The 26,100-nt window shown below is 37.5% G+C and overlaps 1 protein-coding gene and 10 non-coding genes across 11 annotated transcripts; 10 read left to right on the top strand and 1 right to left on the bottom strand.

Annotated features, from left to right (window-relative positions):
* Positions 1 to 636: 636 nt before the first annotated feature.
* TRNAF-AAA (transfer RNA phenylalanine (anticodon AAA)) lies at positions 637 to 709 on the top strand. Its single transcript has one exon. It is a non-coding gene; the product is annotated as a tRNA-Phe (tRNA).
* Positions 710 to 1,102: 393 nt separating this feature from the next.
* TRNAF-GAA (transfer RNA phenylalanine (anticodon GAA)) lies at positions 1,103 to 1,175 on the top strand. The gene has a single exon. It is a non-coding gene; the product is annotated as a tRNA-Phe (tRNA).
* Positions 1,176 to 5,719: 4,544 nt separating this feature from the next.
* On the top strand, positions 5,720 to 5,792 carry TRNAF-AAA (transfer RNA phenylalanine (anticodon AAA)). The gene has a single exon. It is a non-coding gene; the product is annotated as a tRNA-Phe (tRNA).
* A 393-nt stretch (positions 5,793 to 6,185) lies between these two features.
* TRNAF-GAA (transfer RNA phenylalanine (anticodon GAA)) lies at positions 6,186 to 6,258 on the top strand. Its single transcript has one exon. It is a non-coding gene; the product is annotated as a tRNA-Phe (tRNA).
* A 784-nt stretch (positions 6,259 to 7,042) lies between these two features.
* On the top strand, positions 7,043 to 7,115 carry TRNAF-AAA (transfer RNA phenylalanine (anticodon AAA)). Its single transcript has one exon. It is a non-coding gene; the product is annotated as a tRNA-Phe (tRNA).
* A 393-nt stretch (positions 7,116 to 7,508) lies between these two features.
* On the top strand, positions 7,509 to 7,581 carry TRNAF-GAA (transfer RNA phenylalanine (anticodon GAA)). The gene has a single exon. It is a non-coding gene; the product is annotated as a tRNA-Phe (tRNA).
* Positions 7,582 to 7,795: 214 nt separating this feature from the next.
* On the bottom strand, positions 7,796 to 10,014 carry LOC111808694 (putative polygalacturonase). The gene is made up of 5 exons (XM_087117012.1): positions 9,486 to 10,014; positions 9,239 to 9,359; positions 8,896 to 9,070; positions 8,694 to 8,764; positions 7,796 to 8,611 (listed from the first exon to the last, which is right to left on the bottom strand). Exons 1-5 carry the CDS (start codon positions 9,756 to 9,758, stop codon positions 7,905 to 7,907), a joined length of 1,347 nt encoding a protein of 448 aa, XP_086973138.1. The 5' UTR covers positions 9,759 to 10,014; the 3' UTR covers positions 7,796 to 7,904.
* A 6,425-nt stretch (positions 10,015 to 16,439) lies between these two features.
* Positions 16,440 to 16,512, top strand: TRNAF-AAA (transfer RNA phenylalanine (anticodon AAA)). The gene has a single exon. It is a non-coding gene; the product is annotated as a tRNA-Phe (tRNA).
* A 393-nt stretch (positions 16,513 to 16,905) lies between these two features.
* TRNAF-GAA (transfer RNA phenylalanine (anticodon GAA)) lies at positions 16,906 to 16,978 on the top strand. Its single transcript has one exon. It is a non-coding gene; the product is annotated as a tRNA-Phe (tRNA).
* A 4,555-nt stretch (positions 16,979 to 21,533) lies between these two features.
* Positions 21,534 to 21,606, top strand: TRNAF-AAA (transfer RNA phenylalanine (anticodon AAA)). The gene has a single exon. It is a non-coding gene; the product is annotated as a tRNA-Phe (tRNA).
* Positions 21,607 to 21,999: 393 nt separating this feature from the next.
* On the top strand, positions 22,000 to 22,072 carry TRNAF-GAA (transfer RNA phenylalanine (anticodon GAA)). Its single transcript has one exon. It is a non-coding gene; the product is annotated as a tRNA-Phe (tRNA).
* The last annotated feature ends 4,028 nt before the right edge of the window (positions 22,073 to 26,100 follow it).

The raw sequence follows: 26,100 nt of genomic DNA, 5'->3' as shown, positions 1-26,100 counted from the left end.
AGGCTCTCTATCGAAACGACAATATACTTGTTATTTACTATTTGTGATATTGTATATTTACATGTATTCTTGTGAATTTTACACCATTTTTCTCTATACATTCACGAGTCATCAGTCACTCCCATGCTACAACCTTACTTGAAAATCATTTGAAAATAGGGTAAGTACGAAAAAACTCATTAACTCCCCTAGTGTGGTTAGACAAGCAAACCATCGTATAGTTTCATCAATCAAAATGAAGGGACCTTGGTGGTTGGTTACTCATAACACATAGCATGTAATCTACTCACCTAGAATAGCTTTTAGCATCCAATGCTTAGTGACCAATAGTGGTTGGCTACACTATACACACAACGTGTAACCCTTACCACGTTTATAAATTTCATCAATCACCCATGTGACCAATGGTGGCTGGTTACCCGATACACAAAGGGTGTAACCCTTATCACATTTATTTCATTCAAAAATCATAACGTGCACAAATGCAATACCAAAGTAATTATTTTCGTAATCAATAGGCATGACAACAAACAAAAACATCCATATAACAATCCATATAATAACAATCAATCTAAGCCACACAAGACATAACTACTCTAAACTTCGTTGGGCTTTATCACTTACCGTTCTCTTATGGTGGGGATAGCTCAGTTGGGAGAGCGTTAGACTAAAGATCTAAAGGTCACGTGTTTGATTCACGTTCACCGCATTTGAACCGGAGTCTTAATTAGACTATTTCATCAATTAATGAGTGAATATTTATTTGCGATTTAAACTTTGATAGAAAGTTACACATATTAATTTTGATTGTAATCAATTGTCAAGTTAAGCATAACTCAACTAATTAGCGGTGATTAAATAGAAGAGATAGCTCTACTTATGCATTTTTATTATGTTAAAATAGCGGGGATAGCTTAGTTGGGAGAGCGTTAGACTGAAGATTTGAAGGTGTTATGTGTTTGATCCATGTTCACCGCAATGGTGTCGAGATTCCTAACTTGACTGTGCAATCTAGGTTATGTTTTATTTGTGAAATATTTCGTAATGATTTAAACTTTGTAGCGGGGATAACTCTACTTATGCATTTTTACGTTAGCAAATAGCGGGGATAGCTCAGTTGGGAGAGCGTCAGACTGAAGATCTGAAGGTCACGTGTTCGATCCACGTTCACCGCAATGGTCTATTATAAAGAGTCATAACTTGACTCTGATACGAAATATAAGGTGTCTTAATCATACCATATAAGAACTTCATGGTGGATCCATACATATTTGGATATAAGAAGTGTGTTTTTATTCTCTTTTTTTCAATTTTAGAGTATTATTTTGATGGTTTTGAGTTACAATTAGTTATTGTTTACTTTCATGCAATTCTTGTGGTAGATTTGCATCTGAGCCATTCAATCAAGCATTCATCAAGTTCTATTGTGGAGTGACTCAATTTAAAACAAGATTCCAAATCTTGCTTCTAGATCTTTTATCTTAAGAGGTAATCTAATTCTTGCCTTATCTCTTGATTGATCCGAATTTTGTATAAGTTGGCGTTGATTTCTTTGATTCAAGGGTTCTTGCTTCAACAAAAGCTTGGATCATCGGGCTGAGGATTAGGGTTGTCTTATCAGGAAGATTACCTAAAGAGAAGAGGGCCACCGAACGGAATAGAAAACTAAAAAGGAAGAAGAACCCTAATTCAGCAGCTGTTGATAGGAGAAGGAAAAGGAAACCAAGAAGGATAGATTAAGGCAAAGAGGTGGATGAGAGAGAGAGCTCAAAGTAGGGGGACTTCCATCGAAGGACAGAAACAAAGCTTGATAACTCTTAATCAGTTTCTCTCTTTTCACGATTAAGATGTTGATTCCTACGTTGAAATCATTTTGTATGGAGAGCTAAGCCTTACAGGGGAGGCGGAAGAGTTTTATGTAGTTTAAGTATGTTGACGGTGTGATTTTATTTTATTAAAGAGTTGTTACTAATGATTTACATGTTTGCTTAGTTGGCCACTTTACATGCATAGTTGTTCTCTTATTGTTCTCTTGTTCGAAAGAAGAGGGGAGAAGGGAATTATCTTTAATACTCTAGTTCCATTGCGAGGATACATGAACGTAGTTGAAGGGTTATAAATAATTTTTTAGCCCTGTTATTAGAAATTACAAAATTATTATTGAAGTAATTGTTAGAATCGCACAACAACACATATCCTCGATCAAGACGAACACAAAGAACAGGAGAGAGAAAATTCAAGGAGGAATGTTGGCTAAAGGTTTTATTGATGACTTTTCAGGTATGTACACCAAAACAGAATACAGAGAATGAAGAAAAGTACATCTTGAAAGCATTGCTTGATGAGGTATATATCGTTTCAGTTTACTAAATAAAGCTTTACTAAATCTTTACGAAATATCTACCATATATATCTCTACCGGATCTTTACGAAATATCTACCATATATATCTCTACCAGATCTTTAGTAAATATTTACTGTAAATGGGCATCAGGCTCCATATGTAAACAATCTCCCACTTGTAGACCGATCCAGCCAACAAAGAATTTCATTCTCAATCTTCACTGCACCAACCAATTGAGGCTTTGCACAACCTCAACCTTCCAACGTCAACACATTTTGTCAACATGTTTGCTGGATTCTTTACACCCTCTATCTTCTCCAAACACATCACCATCTTCCACTGACCTCCGAGTGAAATGGTATCGCCTTCTGTGTTTTGTCTTTGAATGATAGACCGGGTTCCTCACCAACTGCTTGTCACTCTAACCATCTACCTGAAGAATCTTCTTGCACTGCTTCTTGCGTAATTCTTCTAGATAGTCTGTCATCCATATCATCTCATTTCCAGCTTCAGCTATTTCCGCGTACTCAGCTTCAGTAGATGAAAGAGCAATGCATTTCTGAGGCCTAGACATCCTATCATCCATGGCTTTCTCCCACTTGGTTGTATCCTCCAACTGTAGGTCGTCATCAAGGGACTCTGGTTCTCCTTCGTCAGCCACGACAAATAATGTAATGAAGGTGAATATCTATCTGGTGCTCTGATAGCTTTGGGTCATCTCCTCAACACCTGCTCAGGTGTAACTTGCTCTACGTCTGGTTCTTCAGTAACGGTCTTAGGAGTTTCACGAGCTTCTGCTCTAATATCATTGGGTGAGTTTTCCTGCGACTCAAGCTCAACTTCCACTTGCTTCATGGTCTCAAAGTTTATCTTCTCTTTGTCCTCGTACAGGACTTTTTCATCAAAGATTACGTCACAATGTCTTAGGATTTTCCTATTCTTGTCGTCCCAAAATTTGTACCCGAACATGTCAGAGTCATAGCCTATGAAGTTGCACTTCACAGCCTTAGCATCAAGCTTGTCTCTTTTCTCTGGATTGACGTGAACATACGCAGTACAACCAAAAGTTCCCAAGTGAGAGTACGTGAGTTCCTTCCGGCAACTTGAACTTCAAGGGTACTGACGGTCCTCTATTCATCAAGTAGGCTGCATTATTTACAGCATCGGCCCAAAATGTCTTTGGCAATCCAGAATGAATCCTCATGCTTCTTGCCCGCTCATTCAATGTTCTGTTCATTCTTTCTGCAACACCATTTTTTCTTGCCTTACCAGGAACTGTCCTCATTAATCTAATTCCCTCCGCTGCACAAAATGTTATAAACTCTGACTTGTTGTACTCTCCTCCACTGTCAGACCTCAATCATTTGATCTTCAAGCCGGTGTGATTTTCAACTTCAGCCTTCCACTTCTAGAAGGTGACAAACACATTTGACTTTGTGTTTCAGGAAATAAACCCATACCTTCCTGCTGAAATCTCGATGAAGGTGACCTAGAACTTTGATCCGCCCAGTGATGAAACTGGAGATGGTCCCCAAACGTCTGCATGGACCATTTCCAATCGTACTTTCTTTGATTCTCTGGCAGCCTTTGAGAAGCTAACTCGTTTCTGTTTCACATAACGCATCTCTCAGAAAGACCTATGTCAACAGACTTTAGGCCTTCTAAAACTCCATTTGCAACCAGCATCTTCATTCCTTTGACGCTCATATGTCCAAGTTTATTATGCCATAGACTTGAACTTGAAGCACTCCAGCAACCGCAGCCATTTTCATACACCCTGTAGTGGTGTATAAGGTTCTAGATTTTGTGCCATGTGCTACCACCATAGCACCCTTCACAATCTTCCACGAACTCTTCCCAAACTTTGTTGCATAACCTATGCTATCGAACTGACCAATACATATCAGGTTCTTCTTGAGACCAGAAATATATCTGACATCCTTTAATGTCTACCGAAGGCAAAAGAAAACCAAGAAGGAAGAAGAATCCTAATTCAGAAGCTGTTGATAGGAGAAGGAAAAGAAAACCGAGAAGGATAGAGTAAGGCAAAGAGGTGGATGAGAGAGCTCAAAGGAGGGGGACTTCTATTGAAGGACACCAACAAAGCTTGATAACTCTTAATCATTTCCTCTCTTTTCTTATTCTATCATGATTAGGATGTTGATTTCTATGTTGAAATCGGTTTGTATGGAGAGATAAGCCTTATAGGGGAGGCGGAAGAGTTTTATGCAGTTTAAGTATGTTTGCGGTGTGATTTTAGTTTATTAAAGAGTTGTTACTAATGATTTACATGTTTGCTTAGTTGGCCACTTTACAAGCTTAGTTGTTCTCTTATTGTTCTCTTGATCGAAAGAAGAGGGGAGCAAGGAAATTATCTTTAATACTCTAGTTCCATTGCGAGGATATTTAAACATAGTCGAAGGGTTATGAATAAATTTTTAGCCCTGTTATGAGAGATTACAAAACTATTATGGAAGTAATCACCCTACATGATCCTTGAAAGTGCGCCGTGGGTTTGCAAATCAGTTAAAATGAGCGAAAAGCCACCACAAAATTCAACAACCTGTCTATTTTATCAGTTCTAGCCAAAGCTTCCTTAATTTTTCTAGCTGTTCTTCGTCGTTCGAGAACAATTGATACTCTCATTTAATTTTTTTTAATTAGTTTAAGTTCACCCCCATCCATTTGAATAAGACCAAAAACTCACTTAATTTCCAGCAACGAAAGGAACAAAAAAGTAGGCTCTCTATCGAAACGACAATATACTTGTTATTTACTATTTGTGATATTGTATATTTACATGTATTCTTGTGAATTTTACACCATTTTTCTCTATACATTCACGAGTCATCAGTCACTCCCATGCTACAACCTTACTTGAAAATCATTTGAAAATAGGGTAAGTACGAAAAAACTCATTAACTCCCCTAGTGTGGTTAGACAAGCAAACCATCGTATAGTTTCATCAATCAAAATGAAGGGACCTTGGTGGTTGGTTACTCATAACACATAGCATGTAATCTACTCACCTAGAATAGCTTTTAGCATCCAATGCTTAGTGACCAATAGTGGTTGGCTACACTATACACACAACGTGTAACCCTTACCACGTTTATAAATTTCATCAATCACCCATGTGACCAATGGTGGCTGGTTACCCGATACACAAAGGGTGTAACCCTTATCACATTTATTTCATTCAAAAATCATAACGTGCACAAATGCAATACCAAAGTAATTATTTTCGTAATCAATAGGCATGACAACAAACAACAACATCCATATAACAATCCATATAATAACAATCAATCTAAGCCACACAAGACATAACTACTCTAAACTTCGTTGGGCTTTATCACTTACCGTTCTCTTATGGTGGGGATAGCTCAGTTGGGAGAGCGTTAGACTAAAGATCTAAAGGTCACGTGTTTGATTCACGTTCACCGCATTTGAACCGGAGTCTTAATTAGACTATTTCATCAATTAATGAGTGAATATTTATTTGCGATTTAAACTTTGATAGAAAGTTACACATATTAATTTTGATTGTAATCAATTGTCAAGTTAAGCATAACTCAACTAATTAGCGGTGATTAAATAGAAGAGATAGCTCTACTTATGCATTTTTATTATGTTAAAATAGCGGGGATAGCTTAGTTGGGAGAGCGTTAGACTGAAGATTTGAAGGTGTTATGTGTTTGATCCATGTTCACCGCAATGGTGTCGAGATTCCTAACTTGACTGTGCAATCTAGGTTATGTTTTATTTGTGAAATATTTCGTAATGATTTAAACTTTGTAGCGGGGATAACTCTACTTATGCATTTTTACGTTAGCAAATAGCGGGGATAGCTCAGTTGGGAGAGCGTCAGACTGAAGATCTGAAGGTCACGTGTTCGATCCACGTTCACCGCAATGGTCTATTATAAAGAGTCATAACTTGACTCTGATACGAAATATAAGGTGTCTTAATCATACCATATAAGAACTTCATGGTGGATCCATACATATTTGGATATAAGAAGTGTGTTTTTATTCTCTTTTTTTCAATTTTAGAGTATTATTTTGATGGTTTTGAGTTACAATTAGTTATTGTTTAGTGATATATTACAAATCTAGTTGAAATAGGTTAGTTTCAAATTTACACCATTTTTCTCTATACATTCACGAGTCATCAGTCACTCCCATGCTACAACCTTACTTGAAAATCATTTGAAAATAGGGTAAGTACGAAAAAACTCATTAACTCCCCTAGTGTGGTTAGACAAGCAAACCATCGTATAGTTTCATCAATCAAAATGAAGGGACCTTGGTGGTTGGTTACTCATAACACATAGCATGTAATCTACTCACCTAGAATAGCTTTTAGCATCCAATGCTTAGTGACCAATAGTGGTTGGCTACACTATACACACAACGTGTAACCCTTACCACGTTTATAAATTTCATCAATCACCCATGTGACCAATGGTGGCTGGTTACCCGATACACAAAGGGTGTAACCCTTATCACATTTATTTCATTCAAAAATCATAACGTGCACAAATGCAATACCAAAGTAATTATTTTCGTAATCAATAGGCATGACAACAAACAACAACATCCATATAACAATCCATATAATAACAATCAATCTAAGCCACACAAGACATAACTACTCTAAACTTCGTTGGGCTTTATCACTTACCGTTCTCTTATGGTGGGGATAGCTCAGTTGGGAGAGCGTTAGACTAAAGATCTAAAGGTCACGTGTTTGATTCACGTTCACCGCATTTGAACCGGAGTCTTAATTAGACTATTTCATCAATTAATGAGTGAATATTTATTTGCGATTTAAACTTTGATAGAAAGTTACACATATTAATTTTGATTGTAATCAATTGTCAAGTTAAGCATAACTCAACTAATTAGCGGTGATTAAATAGAAGAGATAGCTCTACTTATGCATTTTTATTATGTTAAAATAGCGGGGATAGCTTAGTTGGGAGAGCGTTAGACTGAAGATTTGAAGGTGTTATGTGTTTGATCCATGTTCACCGCAATGGTGTCGAGATTCCTAACTTGACTGTGCAATCTAGGTTATGTTTTATTTGTGAAATATTTCGTAATGATTTAAACTTTGTAGCGGGGATAACTCTACTTATGCATTTTTACGTTAGCAAATAGCGGGGATAGCTCAGTTGGGAGAGCGTCAGACTGAAGATGTGAAGGTCACGTGTTCGATCCACGTTCTCCGCAATGGTCTATTATAAAGAGTCATAACTTGACTCTGATACGAAATATAAGGTGTCTTACTCATACCATATAAGAACTTCATGGTGGATCCATACATATTTGGATATAAGAAGTGTGTTTTTATTCTCTTTTTTTCAATTTTAGAGTATTATTTTGATGGTTTTGAGTTACAATTAGTTATTGTTTAGTGATATATTACAAATCTAGTTGAAATAGGTTAGTTTCAAATTTAAAAACTTCTCATTTTATCTATATGTTCATTAAATTTTTCATTATCATTTATTCCATAGAATTAAAAAAAAAAAAAAAAAAAAAAAACAAAGTCTTTACGAGAAGGTAGGAATTTCAACCGAGCATGACTTCAACTGAACATTCTCAATCGGCAGCTGATCCTCGGGAAAGTCACATCCACCGCTTTTCGCTGCCTTAGCCAGCGGAGCACATGGCGGCGGATCCACATCGCTACTAAATCCCTCAATGTTCGTACAGTTCCACTGCAACTTTTTAGGCGTCGCCGACAATCCAATCTTCACATTTGAAACACAAATATCCGTGAATGGATCTCCTGAAATCCCCGCCAAATTTGCCGACATATTAACATTCTCGGCCACCACGTCTCTGTAATTAATGTTCTTAATCAATGGCAATGCCGAGGGATCGAACTTGTCATCCGCATGCGATTTGTAGTCTCCAGTTATCCAGAAGACGTATTTCATCGTGGATAGAAACATTCTTCGGACGAAAATGTCCTTGACGAAACCGCCTCGTCCGCGAGCGGTTTTGATTCTGACGGCAGACTGTGTGTTGATTGCTGTAACGTTTTCGATCCTGACGTTGCGGATTCCGCCGGACATTTCGCTGCCAAGGGCAATACCTGCAGAATCTGGTGAGATGCAAGTGAGGCGGCGAATGACGAGGTCCTCGGTCGGCATTCCGAACTTGATACCGTATTGGTCCCATCCGCTCTTGATGGCGATGCAATCGTCACCGGAGACAATGTAGCAGTCTTCGATTCGAGTGTTGGAACAAGAATCTGATAAATTGAACGGAGAATTAGCGAGAGGGATTGAGGAAGAAAAGAACCCTAAGGTTTTAAAGGAGAAGAAGAAGGGAACCTGGATTGATTCCGTCGGTGTTGGGTACGGTGACTGGAGCCAAGATGGTGAGCCCTTGGATAATCACATTTCTGCATTTTCACCCATATTACGATATATAATTAAAAATTCTTTTTGGTCGGGAGGAATTTGAATGGTATACTTTTTTCGAAGCATAATCCTAAAATACAAGGATAATGGGACGGAAGCGAAATAGCCAAACCTGCTATAAATCGGATGGACGAACCAAGAAGGTGAGTTGATCAAAGTGAGATTCGAGATCTGGATTTGATCAGAGTACATGATCTCGATCACATATGGCCGTGTTACCTTGAGCTCCCCTTTCTTAAACTTTTCCCACCAAGAAGATCCCTGCCCGTCGAGTGTACCGTTGTTACCTACACCATGTCACCAACCCAACTTTATTTTCTATAAATGTTCTTTTTATGTTTTCAGTTACCTTAGTTCTTTTTTATTTAATTCTGATAGCACGGAAGCCTGTTATAATTTTGCAATCCATTTAAAAAAAAAAATTAGAATGTTAAAAGGTAAGAAAAAATAATCACCCGTGATAACCACATCGGTGAGATTAGTTCCAAAGATGAGGCTGCTGTACCGTCCACCAGGAGCATCTCTTCCCCTCCCATAAGATGGGAGAACTTTCACGAGTGGCCATTCTGATTCATTCTGCACCATTAAATTAAATTATGAGGAACAAATCTAACTCATTTATTTTGGATTAAAGATTAAAATTCAAATCACCACTCCCAAAGGTGTTAGGTTTATAAAAATAAAATACTCGATAGGTCGAACCTGGGATGCAAGAATTTTAGCTTCTTTATCGATAAAAAGTGTGAAATGGCTAGTCAGATTAAAACTTCCGGTCAGCCATTTTCCCGGCGGCACGACCAATTGAGCTCCGCCATCTGCTGCCATTGTGCTGAGATGTTCAATCGCTTTTCGGAACGCGTGAGTATTTGAAGTTACTCCGTCGCCGACGCCGCCAAACTCCGTTAACAACGCTGAGTGTTTCCGACAATTGATCGCCTGAAATTCAAGGGAGTTCGAACTTAGACGCGGATTCATAGCGTCCACGGTGGCTAAGCTCACCAATGCCAGTACGATCACGACCGAGATTCTCGCTGCTGTAACCTACCGAAAAAAATCAAAGATGATTCAATCTCTTTTTGTTCATCTTTTTGTTGGTTACATTTTCGAATTTGATCGAGAATAGTAAGGATCCACGGGAAAAAAAAGTTCTTCAATAAACCATTCGGGGTTTTGAACAAAAACCCACAATCATTTGAAGTGATTCCAGACAAAAACCAATGAAAGTAGAAGAACAAGCCAAGCCCACAAGATCAATGGAAAGAAAACAAAGAAAAAGAAAATGAAATTCAAAGAGAAAGAAGAAGAAACATTACATTGAGTTTTGTGGGTTTTGGAGGAAGATCCATGATGAATTTTGTTTGCGAGTTTATGATTTTTAGATTGGGGGACAAACGATTTTATAGGATAATTTAGGAATCAAAAATAGGGAAGGGATTTATTACTATTATTGTTATTATTTCTAAGGGTTAAATTTTGGGTTGTAAATGAAATGGTTGGATTTACATAGAATATTAGCACAACCAGACTGTTTAGAAAAATATAACCTGTAGTGAGAACTTTTTAAATTTGGCATCTTGTTTTTGTTGTTTGTTTTTAAAAAAATATTTTATGTGTATTAGAGTGTTAAAATAGTTACTCCAAGAACCACGTCATCTAAATGGGTATTTAAAAAAAAATTATAAATTAATTTTTATTCAATTACTCGAACAACTCGAATCAACCGTAAGGTGAATATTTTAATATTAGATTAGGCGAATTCATTATTTGATAAGGATTTATTGGATTGAAAAAGTTTACCATCTAAAAAATTAAATTAGGTCTAAAACATGTTGAATCCAAAGTAATTGTTTGTTTAGTTTTAAATGATATTTCTATATTGATTTGATTGACTTTTAATCCGATCATATATTTTTTCACTAATTGCAGCACATGAGTTGAGTTGAATATACGCTCAAATCTCTTCAAACATGGTAAGTATAACTCCATTTCTTCTTTTATATTTCTTCTTTATTAAGAATTTTTCTCAATAAAAAATGAATAATGTATCGATCCATTGCTAAAGTTTAAAACATGAAAAATAAAAAATCAAAATAAAATTGTAATAAACTACTTATAAAATCACTAGACTATTTAATTGGAAGTCTATTAGCTAATATAGAAATTAACTATTTTTTTTATCCATAAATAATTATAGTTAAGTGGATCTTTAAAATTTTAGGGCAAATCTTCTTTAATAGAAGAATATAGAATGAATATATGGTAAATTTTGCACATTTAAAAATAAAAATGATGAAAATTATAAAAATGTATAAATATGTGCTATATACAAATACATAATATAATACACACACACATATATATATATATATATATATATATATATATGTCGGTGTGTTTATGTATATGTATAGGTATGTATGTATTTATGCATGTATATATGTATTTATTATATGTGTGTAAGTGTGTGTTGCGCGATACATACATGTATATGCACATGATGAGGCACGACAATATAGTGATCCATGCATGTCATGGTGAGGCACGACCCACGTTTGAGCGACACTGATGCCCTGTAGACGGTATGGTTTTGATCCTATCTGGGTGCATACATACCAAAGAATAGATGACAATTCTAAAGTAGGACTATAACATCATGTCGCACTCGTTTCTCTCATCTCATAATATATCTATATGATCTCTCGACCACCCAAAGACTAGTCTATGAAACAAAGGCCTTATGGCAGCACTGAATCATCACCACACATGATACCATATATGGTCTAGGGATATTATGGTTCTTGATAAGAATCACGGTGTTCCAAATGTTCCAACTAGACCTATTACAGAATCCAAGGCTAACAAGCGTCAACAAGTATTCATTCTTCATCTACAAAATTGAATAGGCTCGGTTCAACCATCATTTCATATGTTACAAGCTGATTCGGTTGAGGAAGGACCATTTGGAGCTTCAGAAGTGAATATTTGCACGGTTGAAGTAGCGGATGAAGTTGCTATAAATTGCGATTTATTATTTTTAATTTTATAATTTTTGTAATGCGCAGAAGGGTGGAAGTTATGGGTCAAATTGACTTCTTCTTTTGTGGAGATTTAAGGGGATTGGGATAAATGTTAGTGGCATTTGAAGAATTGAAAGTTTCTTTTGTGGGAAGACTTAAATACCAACAACTTATTATGTAAAAGGCAGATTTCGGATGAATGAAATTGAGATCTCAAATTGAGACTTTTACCCTTACAAATTCGAGCATCATCTTTGCCATTTCTAAGTTTCATGCAATTCTTGTGGTAGATTTGCATCTGAGCCATTCAATCAAGCATTCATCAAGTTCTATTGTGGAGTGACTCAATTTAAAACAAGATTTCAAATCTTGCTTCTAGATCTTTTATCTTAAGAGGTAATCTAATTCTTGCCTTATCTCTTGATTGATCCGAATTTTGTATAAGTTGGCGTTGATTTCTTTGATTCAAGGGTTCTTGCTTCAACAAAAGCTTGGATCATCGGGCTGAGGATTAGGGTTGTCTTATCAGGAAGATTACCTAAAGAGAAGAGGGCCACCGAACGGAATAGAAAACTAAAAAGGAAGAAGAACCCTAATTCAGCAGCTGTTGATAGGAGAAGGAAAAGGAAACCAAGAAGGATAGATTAAGGCAAAGAGGTGGATGAGAGAGAGAGCTCAAAGTAGGGGGACTTCCATCGAAGGACAGAAACAAAGCTTGATAACTCTTAATCAGTTTCTCTCTTTTCTTATTCTATCACGATTAAGATGTTGATTCCTACGTTGAAATCATTTTGTATGGAGAGCTAAGCCTTACAGGGGAGGCGGAAGAGTTTTATGTAGTTTAAGTATGTTGACGGTGTGATTTTATTTTATTAAAGAGTTGTTACTAATGATTTACATGTTTGCTTAGTTGGCCACTTTACATGCATAGTTGTTCTCTTATTGTTCTCTTGTTCGAAAGAAGAGGGGAGAAGGGAATTATCTTTAATACTCTAGTTCCATTGCGAGGATACATGAACGTAGTTGAAGGGTTATAAATAATTTTTTAGCCCTGTTATTAGAAATTACAAAATTATTATTGAAGTAATTGTTAGAATCGCACAACAACACATATCCTCGATCAAGACGAACACAAATAACAGGAGAGAGAAAATTCAAGGAGGAATGTTGGCTAAAGGTTTTATTGATGACTTTTCAGGTATGTACACCAAAACAGAATACAGAGAATGAAGAAAAGTACATCTTGAAAGCATTGCTTGATGAGGTATATATCGTTTCAGTTTACTAAATAAAGCTTTACTAAATTTTTACGAAATATCTACCATATATATCTCTACCGGATCTTTACGAAATATCTACCATATATATCTCTACCAGATCTTTAGTAAATATTTACTGTAAATGGGCATCAGGCTCCATATGTAAACAATCTCCCACTTGTAGACCGATCCAGCCAACAAAGAATTTCATTCTCAATCTTCACTGTACCATACCAATTGAGGCTTTGCACAACCTCAACCTTCCAACGTCAACACATTTTGTCAACATGTTTGCTGGATTCTTTACACCCTCTATCTTCTCCAAACACATCACCATCTTCCACTGACCTCCGAGTGAAATGGTATCGCCTTCTGTGTTTTGTCTTTGAATGATAGACCGGGTTCCTCACCAACTGCTTGTCACTCTAACCATCTACCTGAAGAATCTTCTTGCACTGCTTCTTGCGTAATTCTTCTAGATAGTCTGTCATCCATATCATCTCATTTCCAGCTTCAGCTATTTCCGCGTACTCAGCTTCAGTAGATGAAAGAGCAATGCATTTCTGAGGCCTAGACATCCTATCATCCATGGCTTTCTCCCACTTGGTTGTATCCTCCAACTGTAGGTCGTCATCAAGGGACTCTGGTTCTCCTTCGTCAGCCACGACAAATAATGTAATGAAGGTGAATATCTATCTGGTGCTCTGATAGCTTTGGGTCATCTCCTCAACACCTGCTCAGGTGTAACTTGCTCTACGTCTGGTTCTTCAGTAACGGTCTTAGGAGTTTCACGAGCTTCTGCTCTAATATCATTGGGTGAGTTTTCCTGCGACTCAAGCTCAACTTCCACTTGCTTCATGGTCTCAAAGTTTATCTTCTCTTTGTCCTCGTACAGGACTTTTTCATCAAAGATTACGTCACAATGTCTTAGGATTTTCCTATTCTTGTCGTCCCAAAATTTGTACCCGAACATGTCAGAGTCATAGCCTATGAAGTTGCACTTCACAGCCTTAGCATCAAGCTTGTCTCTTTTCTCTGGATTGACGTGAACATACGCAGTACAACCAAAAGTTCCCAAGTGAGAGTACGTGAGTTTCTTCCGGCAACTTGAACTTCAAGGGTACTGACGGTCCTCTATTCATCAAGTAGGCTGCATTATTTACAGCATCGGCCCAAAATGTCTTTGGCAATCCAGAATGAATCCTCATGCTTCTTGCCCGCTCATTCAATGTTCTGTTCATTCTTTCTGCAACACCATTTTTTCTTGCCTTACCAGGAACTGTCCTCATTAATCTAATTCCCTCCGCTGCACAAAATGTTATAAACTCTGACTTGTCGTACTCTCCTCCACTGTCAGACCTCAATCATTTGATCTTCAAGCCGGTGTGATTTTCAACTTCAGCCTTCCACTTCTAGAAGGTGACAAACACATTTGACTTTGTGTTTCAGGAAATAAACCCATACCTTCCTGATGAAATCTCGATGAAGGTGACCTAGAACTTTGATCCGCTCAGTGATGAAACTGGAGATGGTCCCCAAACGTCTGCATGGACCATTTCCAATCGTACTTTCTTTGATTCTCTGGCAGCCTTTGAGAAGCTAACTCGTTTCTGTTTCACATAACGCATCTCTCAGAAAGACCTATGTCAACAGACTTTAGGCCTTCTAAAACTCCATTTGCAACCAGCATCTTCATTCCTTTGACGCTCATATGTCCAAGTTTATTATGCCATAGACTTGAACTTGAAGCACTCCAGCAACCGCAGCCATTTTCATACACCCTGTAGTGGTGTATAAGGTTCTAGATTTTGTGCCATGTGCTACCACCATAGCACCCTTCACAATCTTCCACGAACTCTTCCCAAACTTTGTTGCATAACCTATGCTATCGAACTGACCAATACATATCAGGTTCTTCTTGAGACCAGAAATATATCTGACATCCTTTAATGTCTACCGAAGGCAAAAGAAAACCAAGAAGGAAGAAGAATCCTAATTCAGAAGCTGTTGATAGGAGAAGGAAAAGAAAACCGAGAAGGATAGAGTAAGGCAAAGAGGTGGATGAGAGAGCTCAAAGGAGGGGGACTTCTATTGAAGGACACCAACAAAGCTTGATAACTCTTAATCATTTCCTCTCTTTTCTTATTCTATCATGATTAGGATGTTGATTTCTATGTTGAAATCGGTTTGTATGGAGAGATAAGCCTTATAGGGGAGGCGGAAGAGTTTTATGCAGTTTAAGTATGTTTGCGGTGTGATTTTAGTTTATTAAAGAGTTGTTACTAATGATTTACATGTTTGCTTAGTTGGCCACTTTACAAGCTTAGTTGTTCTCTTATTGTTCTCTTGATCGAAAGAAGAGGGGAGCGAGGAAATTATCTTTAATACTCTAGTTCCATTGCGAGGATATTTAAACATAGTCGAAGGGTTATGAATAAATTTTTTAGCCCTGTTATGAGAGATTACAAAACTATTATGGAAGTAATCACCCTACATGATCCTTGAAAGTGCGCCGTGGGTTTGCAAATCAGTTAAAATGAGCGAAAAGCCACCACAAAATTCAACAACCTGTCTATTTTATCAGTTCTAGCCAAAGCTTCCTTAATTTTTCTAGCTGTTCTTCGTCGTTCGAGAACAATTGATACTCTCATTTAATTTTTTTTAATTAGTTTAAGTTCACCCCCATCCATTTGAATAAGACCAAAAACTCACTTAATTTCCAGCAACGAAAGGAACAAAAAAGTAGGCTCTCTATCGAAACGACAATATACTTGTTATTTACTATTTGTGATATTGTATATTTACATGTATTCTTGTGAATTTTACACCATTTTTCTCTATACATTCACGAGTCATCAGTCACTCCCATGCTACAACCTTACTTGAAAATCATTTGAAAATAGGGTAAGTACGAAAAAACTCATTAACTCCCCTAGTGTGGTTAGACAAGCAAACCATCGTATAGTTTCATCAATCAAAATGAAGGGACCTTGGTGGTTGGTTACTCATAACACATAGCATGTAATCTACTCACCTAGAATAGCTTTTAGCATCCAATGCTTAGTGACCAATAGTGGTTGGCTACACTATACACACAACGTGTAACCCTTACCACGTTTATAAATTTCATCAATCACCCATGTGACCAATGGTGGCTGGTTACCCGATACACAAAGGGTGTAACCCTTATCACATTTATTTCATTCAAAAATCATAACGTGCACAAATGCAATACCAAAGTAATTATTTTCGTAATCAATAGGCATGACAACAAACAACAACATCCATATAACAATCCATATAATAACAATCAATCTAAGCCACACAAGACATAACTACTCTAAACTTCGTTGGGCTTTATCACTTACCGTTCTCTTATGGTGGGGATAGCTCAGTTGGGAGAGCGTTAGACTAAAGATCTAAAGGTCACGTGTTTGATTCACGTTCACCGCATTTGAACCGGAGTCTTAATTAGACTATTTCATCAATTAATGAGTGAATATTTATTTGCGATTTAAACTTTGATAGAAAGTTACACATATTAATTTTGATTGTAATCAATTGTCAAGTTAAGCATAACTCAACTAATTAGCGGTGATTAAATAGAAGAGATAGCTCTACTTATGCATTTTTATTATGTTAAAATAGCGGGGATAGCTTAGTTGGGAGAGCGTTAGACTGAAGATTTGAAGGTGTTATGTGTTTGATCCATGTTCACCGCAATGGTGTCGAGATTCCTAACTTGACTGTGCAATCTAGGTTATGTTTTATTTGTGAAATATTTCGTAATGATTTAAACTTTGTAGCGGGGATAACTCTACTTATGCATTTTTACGTTAGCAAATAGCGGGGATAGCTCAGTTGGGAGAGCGTCAGACTGAAGATGTGAAGGTCACGTGTTCGATCCACGTTCTCCGCAATGGTCTATTATAAAGAGTCATAACTTGACTCTGATACGAAATATAAGGTGTCTTAATCATACCATATAAGAACTTCATGGTGGATCCATACATATTTGGATATAAGAAGTGTGTTTTTATTCTCTTTTTTTCAATTTTAGAGTATTATTTTGATGGTTTTGAGTTACAATTAGTTATTGTTTACTTTCATGCAATTCTTGTGGTAGATTTGCATCTGAGCCATTCAATCAAGCATTCATCAAGTTCTATTGTGGAGTGACTCAATTTAAAACAAGATTCCAAATCTTGCTTCTAGATCTTTTATCTTAAGAGGTAATCTAATTCTTGCCTTATCTCTTGATTGATCCGAATTTTGTATAAGTTGGCGTTGATTTCTTTGATTCAAGGGTTCTTGCTTCAACAAAAGCTTGGATCATCGGGCTGAGGATTAGGGTTGTCTTATCAGGAAGATTACCTAAAGAGAAGAGGGCCACCGAACGGAATAGAAAACTAAAAAGGAAGAAGAACCCTAATTCAGCAGCTGTTGATAGGAGAAGGAAAAGGAAACCAAGAAGGATAGATTAAGGCAAAGAGGTGGATGAGAGAGAGAGCTCAAAGTAGGGGGACTTCCATCGAAGGACAGAAACAAAGCTTGATAACTCTTAATCAGTTTCTCTCTTTTCTTATTCTATCACGATTAAGATGTTGATTCCTACGTTGAAATCATTTTGTATGGAGAGCTAAGCCTTACAGGGGAGGCGGAAGAGTTTTATGTAGTTTAAGTATGTTGACGGTGTGATTTTATTTTATTAAAGAGTTGTTACTAATGATTTACATGTTTGCTTAGTTGGCCACTTTACATGCATAGTTGTTCTCTTATTGTTCTCTTGTTCGAAAGAAGAGGGGAGAAGGGAATTATCTTTAATACTCTAGTTCCATTGCGAGGATACATGAACGTAGTTGAAGGGTTATAAATAATTTTTTAGCCCTGTTATTAGAAATTACAAAATTATTATTGAAGTAATTGTTAGAATCGCACAACAACACATATCCTCGATCAAGACGAACACAAAGAACAGGAGAGAGAAAATTCAAGGAGGAATGTTGGCTAAAGGTTTTATTGATGACTTTTCAGGTATGTACACCAAAACAGAATACAGAGAATGAAGAAAAGTACATCTTGAAAGCATTGCTTGATGAGGTATATATCGTTTCAGTTTACTAAATAAAGCTTTACTAAATCTTTACGAAATATCTACCATATATATCTCTACCGGATCTTTACGAAATATCTACCATATATATCTCTACCAGATCTTTAGTAAATATTTACTGTAAATGGGCATCAGGCTCCATATGTAAACAATCTCCCACTTGTAGACCGATCCAGCCAACAAAGAATTTCATTCTCAATCTTCACTGCACCAACCAATTGAGGCTTTGCACAACCTCAACCTTCCAACGTCAACACATTTTGTCAACATGTTTGCTGGATTCTTTACACCCTCTATCTTCTCCAAACACATCACCATCTTCCACTGACCTCCGAGTGAAATGGTATCGCCTTCTGTGTTTTGTCTTTGAATGATAGACCGGGTTCCTCACCAACTGCTTGTCACTCTAACCATCTACCTGAAGAATCTTCTTGCACTGCTTCTTGCGTAATTCTTCTAGATAGTCTGTCATCCATATCATCTCATTTCCAGCTTCAGCTATTTCCGCGTACTCAGCTTCAGTAGATGAAAGAGCAATGCATTTCTGAGGCCTAGACATCCTATCATCCATGGCTTTCTCCCACTTGGTTGTATCCTCCAACTGTAGGTCGTCATCAAGGGACTCTGGTTCTCCTTCGTCAGCCACGACAAATAATGTAATGAAGGTGAATATCTATCTGGTGCTCTGATAGCTTTGGGTCATCTCCTCAACACCTGCTCAGGTGTAACTTGCTCTACGTCTGGTTCTTCAGTAACGGTCTTAGGAGTTTCACGAGCTTCTGCTCTAATATCATTGGGTGAGTTTTCCTGCGACTCAAGCTCAACTTCCACTTGCTTCATGGTCTCAAAGTTTATCTTCTCTTTGTCCTCGTACAGGACTTTTTCATCAAAGATTACGTCACAATGTCTTAGGATTTTCCTATTCTTGTCGTCCCAAAATTTGTACCCGAACATGTCAGAGTCATAGCCTATGAAGTTGCACTTCACAGCCTTAGCATCAAGCTTGTCTCTTTTCTCTGGATTGACGTGAACATACGCAGTACAACCAAAAGTTCCCAAGTGAGAGTACGTGAGTTCCTTCCGGCAACTTGAACTTCAAGGGTACTGATGGTCCTCTATTCATCAAGTAGGCTGCATTATTTACAGCATCGGCCCAAAATGTCTTTGGCAATCCAGAATGAATCCTCATGCTTCTTGCCCGCTCATTCAATGTTCTGTTCATTCTTTCTGCAACACCATTTTTTCTTGCCTTACCAGGAACTGTCCTCATTAATCTAATTCCCTCCGCTGCACAAAATGTTATAAACTCTGACTTGTCGTACTCTCCTCCACTGTCAGACCTCAATCATTTGATCTTCAAGCCGGTGTGATTTTCAACTTCAGCCTTCCACTTCTAGAAGGTGACAAACACATTTGACTTTGTGTTTCAGGAAATAAACCCATACCTTCCTGCTGAAATCTCGATGAAGGTGACCTAGAACTTTGATCCGCCCAGTGATGAAACTGGAGATGGTCCCCAAACGTCTGCATGGACCATTTCCAATCGTACTTTCTTTGATTCTCTGGCAGCCTTTGAGAAGCTAACTCGTTTCTGTTTCACATAACGCATCTCTCAGAAAGACCTATGTCAACAGACTTTAGGCCTTCTAAAACTCCATTTGCAACCAGCATCTTCATTCCTTTGACGCTCATATGTCCAAGTTTATTATGCCATAGACTTGAACTTGAAGCACTCCAGCAACCGCAGCCATTTTCATACACCCTGTAGTGGTGTATAAGGTTCTAGATTTTGTGCCATGTGCTACCACCATAGCACCCTTCACAATCTTCCACGAACTCTTCCCAAACTTTGTTGCATAACCTATGCTATCGAACTGACCAATACATATCAGGTTCTTCTTGAGACCAGAAATATATCTGACATCCTTTAATGTCTACCGAAGGCAAAAGAAAACCAAGAAGGAAGAAGAATCCTAATTCAGAAGCTGTTGATAGGAGAAGGAAAAGAAAACCGAGAAGGATAGAGTAAGGCAAAGAGGTGGATGAGAGAGCTCAAAGGAGGGGGACTTCTATTGAAGGACACCAACAAAGCTTGATAACTCTTAATCATTTCCTCTCTTTTCTTATTCTATCATGATTAGGATGTTGATTTCTATGTTGAAATCGGTTTGTATGGAGAGATAAGCCTTATAGGGGAGGCGGAAGAGTTTTATGCAGTTTAAGTATGTTTGCGGTGTGATTTTAGTTTATTAAAGAGTTGTTACTAATGATTTACATGTTTGCTTAGTTGGCCACTTTACAAGCTTAGTTGTTCTCTTATTGTTCTCTTGATCGAAAGAAGAGGGGAGCAAGGAAATTATCTTTAATACTCTAGTTCCATTGCGAGGATATTTAAACATAGTCGAAGGGTTATGAATAAATTTTTTAGCCCTGTTATGAGAGATTACAAAACTATTATGGAAGTAATCACCCTACATGATCCTTGAAAGTGCGCCGTGGGTTTGCAAATCAGTTAAAATGAGCGAAAAGCCACCACAAAATTCAACAACCTGTCTATTTTATCAGTTCTAGCCAAAGCTTCCTTAATTTTTCTAGCTGTTCTTCGTCGTTCGAGAACAATTGATACTCTCATTTAATTTTTTTTAATTAGTTTAAGTTCACCCCCATCCATTTGAATAAGACCAAAAACTCACTTAATTTCCAGCAACGAAAGGAACAAAAAAGTAGGCTCTCTATCGAAACGACAATATACTTGTTATTTACTATTTGTGATATTGTATATTTACATGTATTCTTGTGAATTTTACACCATTTTTCTCTATACATTCACGAGTCATCAGTCACTCCCATGCTACAACCTTACTTGAAAATCATTTGAAAATAGGGTAAGTACGAAAAAACTCATTAACTCCCCTAGTGTGGTTAGACAAGCAAACCATCGTATAGTTTCATCAATCAAAATGAAGGGACCTTGGTGGTTGGTTACTCATAACACATAGCATGTAATCTACTCACCTAGAATAGCTTTTAGCATCCAATGCTTAGTGACCAATAGTGGTTGGCTACACTATACACACAACGTGTAACCCTTACCACGTTTATAAATTTCATCAATCACCCATGTGACCAATGGTGGCTGGTTACCCGATACACAAAGGGTGTAACCCTTATCACATTTATTTCATTCAAAAATCATAACGTGCACAAATGCAATACCAAAGTAATTATTTTCGTAATCAATAGGCATGACAACAAACAAAAACATCCATATAACAATCCATATAATAACAATCAATCTAAGCCACACAAGACATAACTACTCTAAACTTCGTTGGGCTTTATCACTTACCGTTCTCTTATGGTGGGGATAGCTCAGTTGGGAGAGCGTTAGACTAAAGATCTAAAGGTCACGTGTTTGATTCACGTTCACCGCATTTGAACCGGAGTCTTAATTAGACTATTTCATCAATTAATGAGTGAATATTTATTTGCGATTTAAACTTTGATAGAAAGTTACACATATTAATTTTGATTGTAATCAATTGTCAAGTTAAGCATAACTCAACTAATTAGCGGTGATTAAATAGAAGAGATAGCTCTACTTATGCATTTTTATTATGTTAAAATAGCGGGGATAGCTTAGTTGGGAGAGCGTTAGACTGAAGATTTGAAGGTGTTATGTGTTTGATCCATGTTCACCGCAATGGTGACGAGATTCCTAACTTGACTGTGCAATCTAGGTTATGTTTTATTTGTGAAATATTTCGTAATGATTTAAACTTTGTAGCGGGGATAACTCTACTTATGCATTTTTACGTTAGCAAATAGCGGGGATAGCTCAGTTGGGAGAGCGTCAGACTGAAGATCTGAAGGTCACGTGTTCGATCCACGTTCACCGCAATGGTCTATTATAAAGAGTCATAACTTGACTCTGATACGAAATATAAGGTGTCTTAATCATACCATATAAGAACTTCATGGTGGATCCATACATATTTGGATATAAGAAGTGTGTTTTTATTCTTTTGAGTTACAATTAGTTATTGTTTACTTTCATGCAATTCTTGTGGTAGATTTGCATCTGAGCCATTCAATCAAGCATTCATCAAATTGTGGAGTGACTCAATTTAAAACAAGATTTCAAATCTTGCTTCTAGATCTTTTATCTTAAGAGGTAATCTAATTCTTGCCTTATCTCTTGATTGATCCGAATTTTGTATAAGTTGGCGTTGATTTCTTTGATTCAAGGGTTCTTGCTTCAACAAAAGCTTGGATCATCGGGCTGAGGATTAGGGTTGTCTTATCAGGAAGATTACCTAAAGAGAAGAGGGCCACCGAACGGAATAGAAAACCAAAAAGGAAGAAGAACCCTAATTCAGCAGCTGTTGATAGGAGAAGGAAAAGGAAACCAAGAAGGATAGATTAAGGCAAAGAGGTGGATGAGAGAGAGAGCTCAAAGTAGGGGGACTTCCATCGAAGGACAGAAACAAAGCTTGATAACTCTTAATCAGTTTCTCTCTTTTCTTATTCTATCACGATTAAGATGTTGATTCCTACGTTGAAATCATTTTGTATGGAGAGCTAAGCCTTACAGGGGAGGCGGAAGAGTTTTATGTAGTTTAAGTATGTTGACGGTGTGATTTTATTTTATTAAAGAGTTGTTACTAATGATTTACATGTTTGCTTAGTTGGCCACTTTACATGCATAGTTGTTCTCTTATTGTTCTCTTGTTCGAAAGAAGAGGGGAGAAGGGAATTATCTTTAATACTCTAGTTCCATTGCGAGGATACATGAACGTAGTTGAAGGGTTATAAATAATTTTTTAGCCCTGTTATTAGAAATTACAAAATTATTATTGAAGTAATTGTTAGAATCGCACAACAACACATATCCTCGATCAAGACGAACACAAAGAACAGGAGAGAGAAAATTCAAGGAGGAATGTTGGCTAAAGGTTTTATTGATGACTTTTCAGGTATGTACACCAAAACAGAATACAGAGAATGAAGAAAAGTACATCTTGAAAGCATTGCTTGATGAGGTATATATCGTTTCAGTTTACTAAATAAAGCTTTACTAAATTTTTACGAAATATCTACCATATATATCTCTACCGGATCTTTACGAAATATCTACCATATATATCTCTACCAGATCTTTAGTAAATATTTACTGTAAATGGGCATCAGGCTCCATATGTAAACAATCTCCCACTTGTAGACCGATCCAGCCAACAAAGAATTTCATTCTCAATCTTCACTGCACCATACCAATTGAGGCTTTGCACAACCTCAACCTTCCAACGTCAACACATTTTGTCAACATGTTTGCTGGATTCTTTACACCCTCTATCTTCTCCAAACACATCACCATCTTCCACTGACCTCCGAGTGAAATGGTATCGCCTTCTGTGTTTTGTCTTTGAATGATAGACCGGGTTCCTCACCAACTGCTTGTCACTCTAACCATCTACCTGAAGAATCTTCTTGCACTGCTTCTTGCGTAATTCTTCTAGATAGTCTTTCATCCATATCATCTCATTTCCAGCTTCAGCTATTTCCGCGTACTCAGCTTCAGTAGATGAAAGAGCAATGCATTTCTGAGGCCTAGACATCCTATCATCCATGGCTTTCTCCCACTTGGTTGTATCCTCCAACTGTAGGTCGTCATCAAGGGACTCTGGTTCTCCTTCGTCAGCCACGACAAATAATGTAATGAAGGTGAATATCTATCTGGTGCTCTGATAGCTTTGGGTCATCTCCTCAACACCTGCTCAGGTGTAACTTGCTCTACGTCTGGTTCTTCAGTAACGGTCTTAGGAGTTTCACGAGCTTCTGCTCTAATATCATTGGGTGAGTTTTCCTGCGACTCAAGCTCAACTTCCACTTGCTTCATGGTCTCAAAGTTTATCTTCTCTTTGTCCTCGTACAGGACTTTTTCATCAAAGATTACGTCACAATGTCTTAGGATTTTCCTATTCTTGTCGTCCCAAAATTTGTACCCGAACATGTCAGAGTCATAGCCTATGAAGTTGCACTTCACAGCCTTAGCATCAAGCTTGTCTCTTTTCTCTGGATTGACGTGAACATACGCAGTACAACCAAAAGTTCCCAAGTGAGAGTACGTGAGTTCCTTCCGGCAACTTGAACTTCAAGGGTACTGACGGTCCTCTATTCATCAAGTAGGCTGCATTATTTACAGCATCGGCCCAAAATGTCTTTGGCAATCCAGAATGAATCCTCATGCTTCTTGCCCGCTCATTCAATGTTCTGTTCATTCTTTCTGCAACACCATTTTTTCTTGCCTTACCAGGAACTGTCCTCATTAATCTAATTCCCTCCGCTGCACAAAATGTTATAAACTCTGACTTGTCGTACTCTCCTCCACTGTCAGACCTCAATCATTTGATCTTCAAGCCGGTGTGATTTTCAACTTCAGCCTTCCACTTCTAGAAGGTGACAAACACATTTGACTTTGTGTTTCAGGAAATAAACCCATACCTTCCTGCTGAAATCTCGATGAAGGTGACCTAGAACTTTGATCCGCCCAGTGATGAAACTGGAGATGGTCCCCAAACGTCTGCATGGACCATTTCCAATCGTACTTTCTTTGATTCTCTGGCAGCCTTTGAGAAGCTAACTCGTTTCTGTTTCACATAACGCATCTCTCAGAAAGACCTATGTCAACAGACTTTAGGCCTTCTAAAACTCCATTTGCAACCAGCATCTTCATTCCTTTGACGCTCATATGTCCAAGTTTATTATGCCATAGACTTGAACTTGAAGCACTCCAGCAACCGCAGCCATTTTCATACACCCTGTAGTGGTGTATAAGGTTCTAGATTTTGTGCCATGTGCTACCACCATAGCACCCTTCACAATCTTCCACGAACTCTTCCCAAACTTTGTTGCATAACCTATGCTATCGAACTGACCAATACATATCAGGTTCTTCTTGAGACCAGAAATATATCTGACATCCTTTAATGTCTACCGAAGGCAAAAGAAAACCAAGAAGGAAGAAGAATCCTAATTCAGAAGCTGTTGATAGGAGAAGGAAAAGAAAACCGAGAAGGATAGAGTAAGGCAAAGAGGTGGATGAGAGAGCTCAAAGGAGGGGGACTTCTATTGAAGGACACCAACAAAGCTTGATAACTCTTAATCATTTCCTCTCTTTTCTTATTCTATCATGATTAGGATGTTGATTTCTATGTTGAAATCGGTTTGTATGGAGAGATAAGCCTTATAGGGGAGGCGGAAGAGTTTTATGCAGTTTAAGTATGTTTGCGGTGTGATTTTAGTTTATTAAAGAGTTGTTACTAATGATTTACATGTTTGCTTAGTTGGCCACTTTACAAGCTTAGTTGTTCTCTTATTGTTCTCTTGATCGAAAGAAGAGGGGAGCAAGGAAATTATCTTTAATACTCTAGTTCCATTGCGAGGATATTTAAACATAGTCGAAGGGTTATGAATAAATTTTTTAGCCCTGTTATGAGAGATTACAAAACTATTATGGAAGTAATCACCCTACATGATCCTTGAAAGTGCGCCGTGGGTTTGCAAATCAGTTAAAATGAGCGAAAAGCCACCACAAAATTCAACAACCTGTCTATTTTATCAGTTCTAGCCAAAGCTTCCTTAATTTTTCTAGCTGTTCTTCGTCGTTCGAGAACAATTGATACTCTCATTTAATTTTTTTTAATTAGTTTAAGTTCACCCCCATCCATTTGAATAAGACCAAAAACTCACTTAATTTCCAGCAACGAAAGGAACAAAAAAGTAGGCTCTCTATCGAAACGACAATATACTTGTTATTTACTATTTGTGATATTGTATATTTACATGTATTCTTGTGAATTTTACACCATTTTTCTCTATACATTCACGAGTCATCAGTCACTCCCATGCTACAACCTTACTTGAAAATC

Source organism: Cucurbita pepo, chromosome 13 (genome assembly GCF_057944985.1).
Source record: "Cucurbita pepo subsp. pepo isolate OVF chromosome 13, ASM5794498v1, whole genome shotgun sequence".
In the NCBI taxonomy this organism is placed as follows: Eukaryota; Viridiplantae; Streptophyta; class Magnoliopsida; order Cucurbitales; family Cucurbitaceae; genus Cucurbita; species Cucurbita pepo.
The sequence above is the reverse complement of the archived record's forward strand: the minus strand, read 5'-3'. Positions and strand labels throughout refer to the sequence as shown.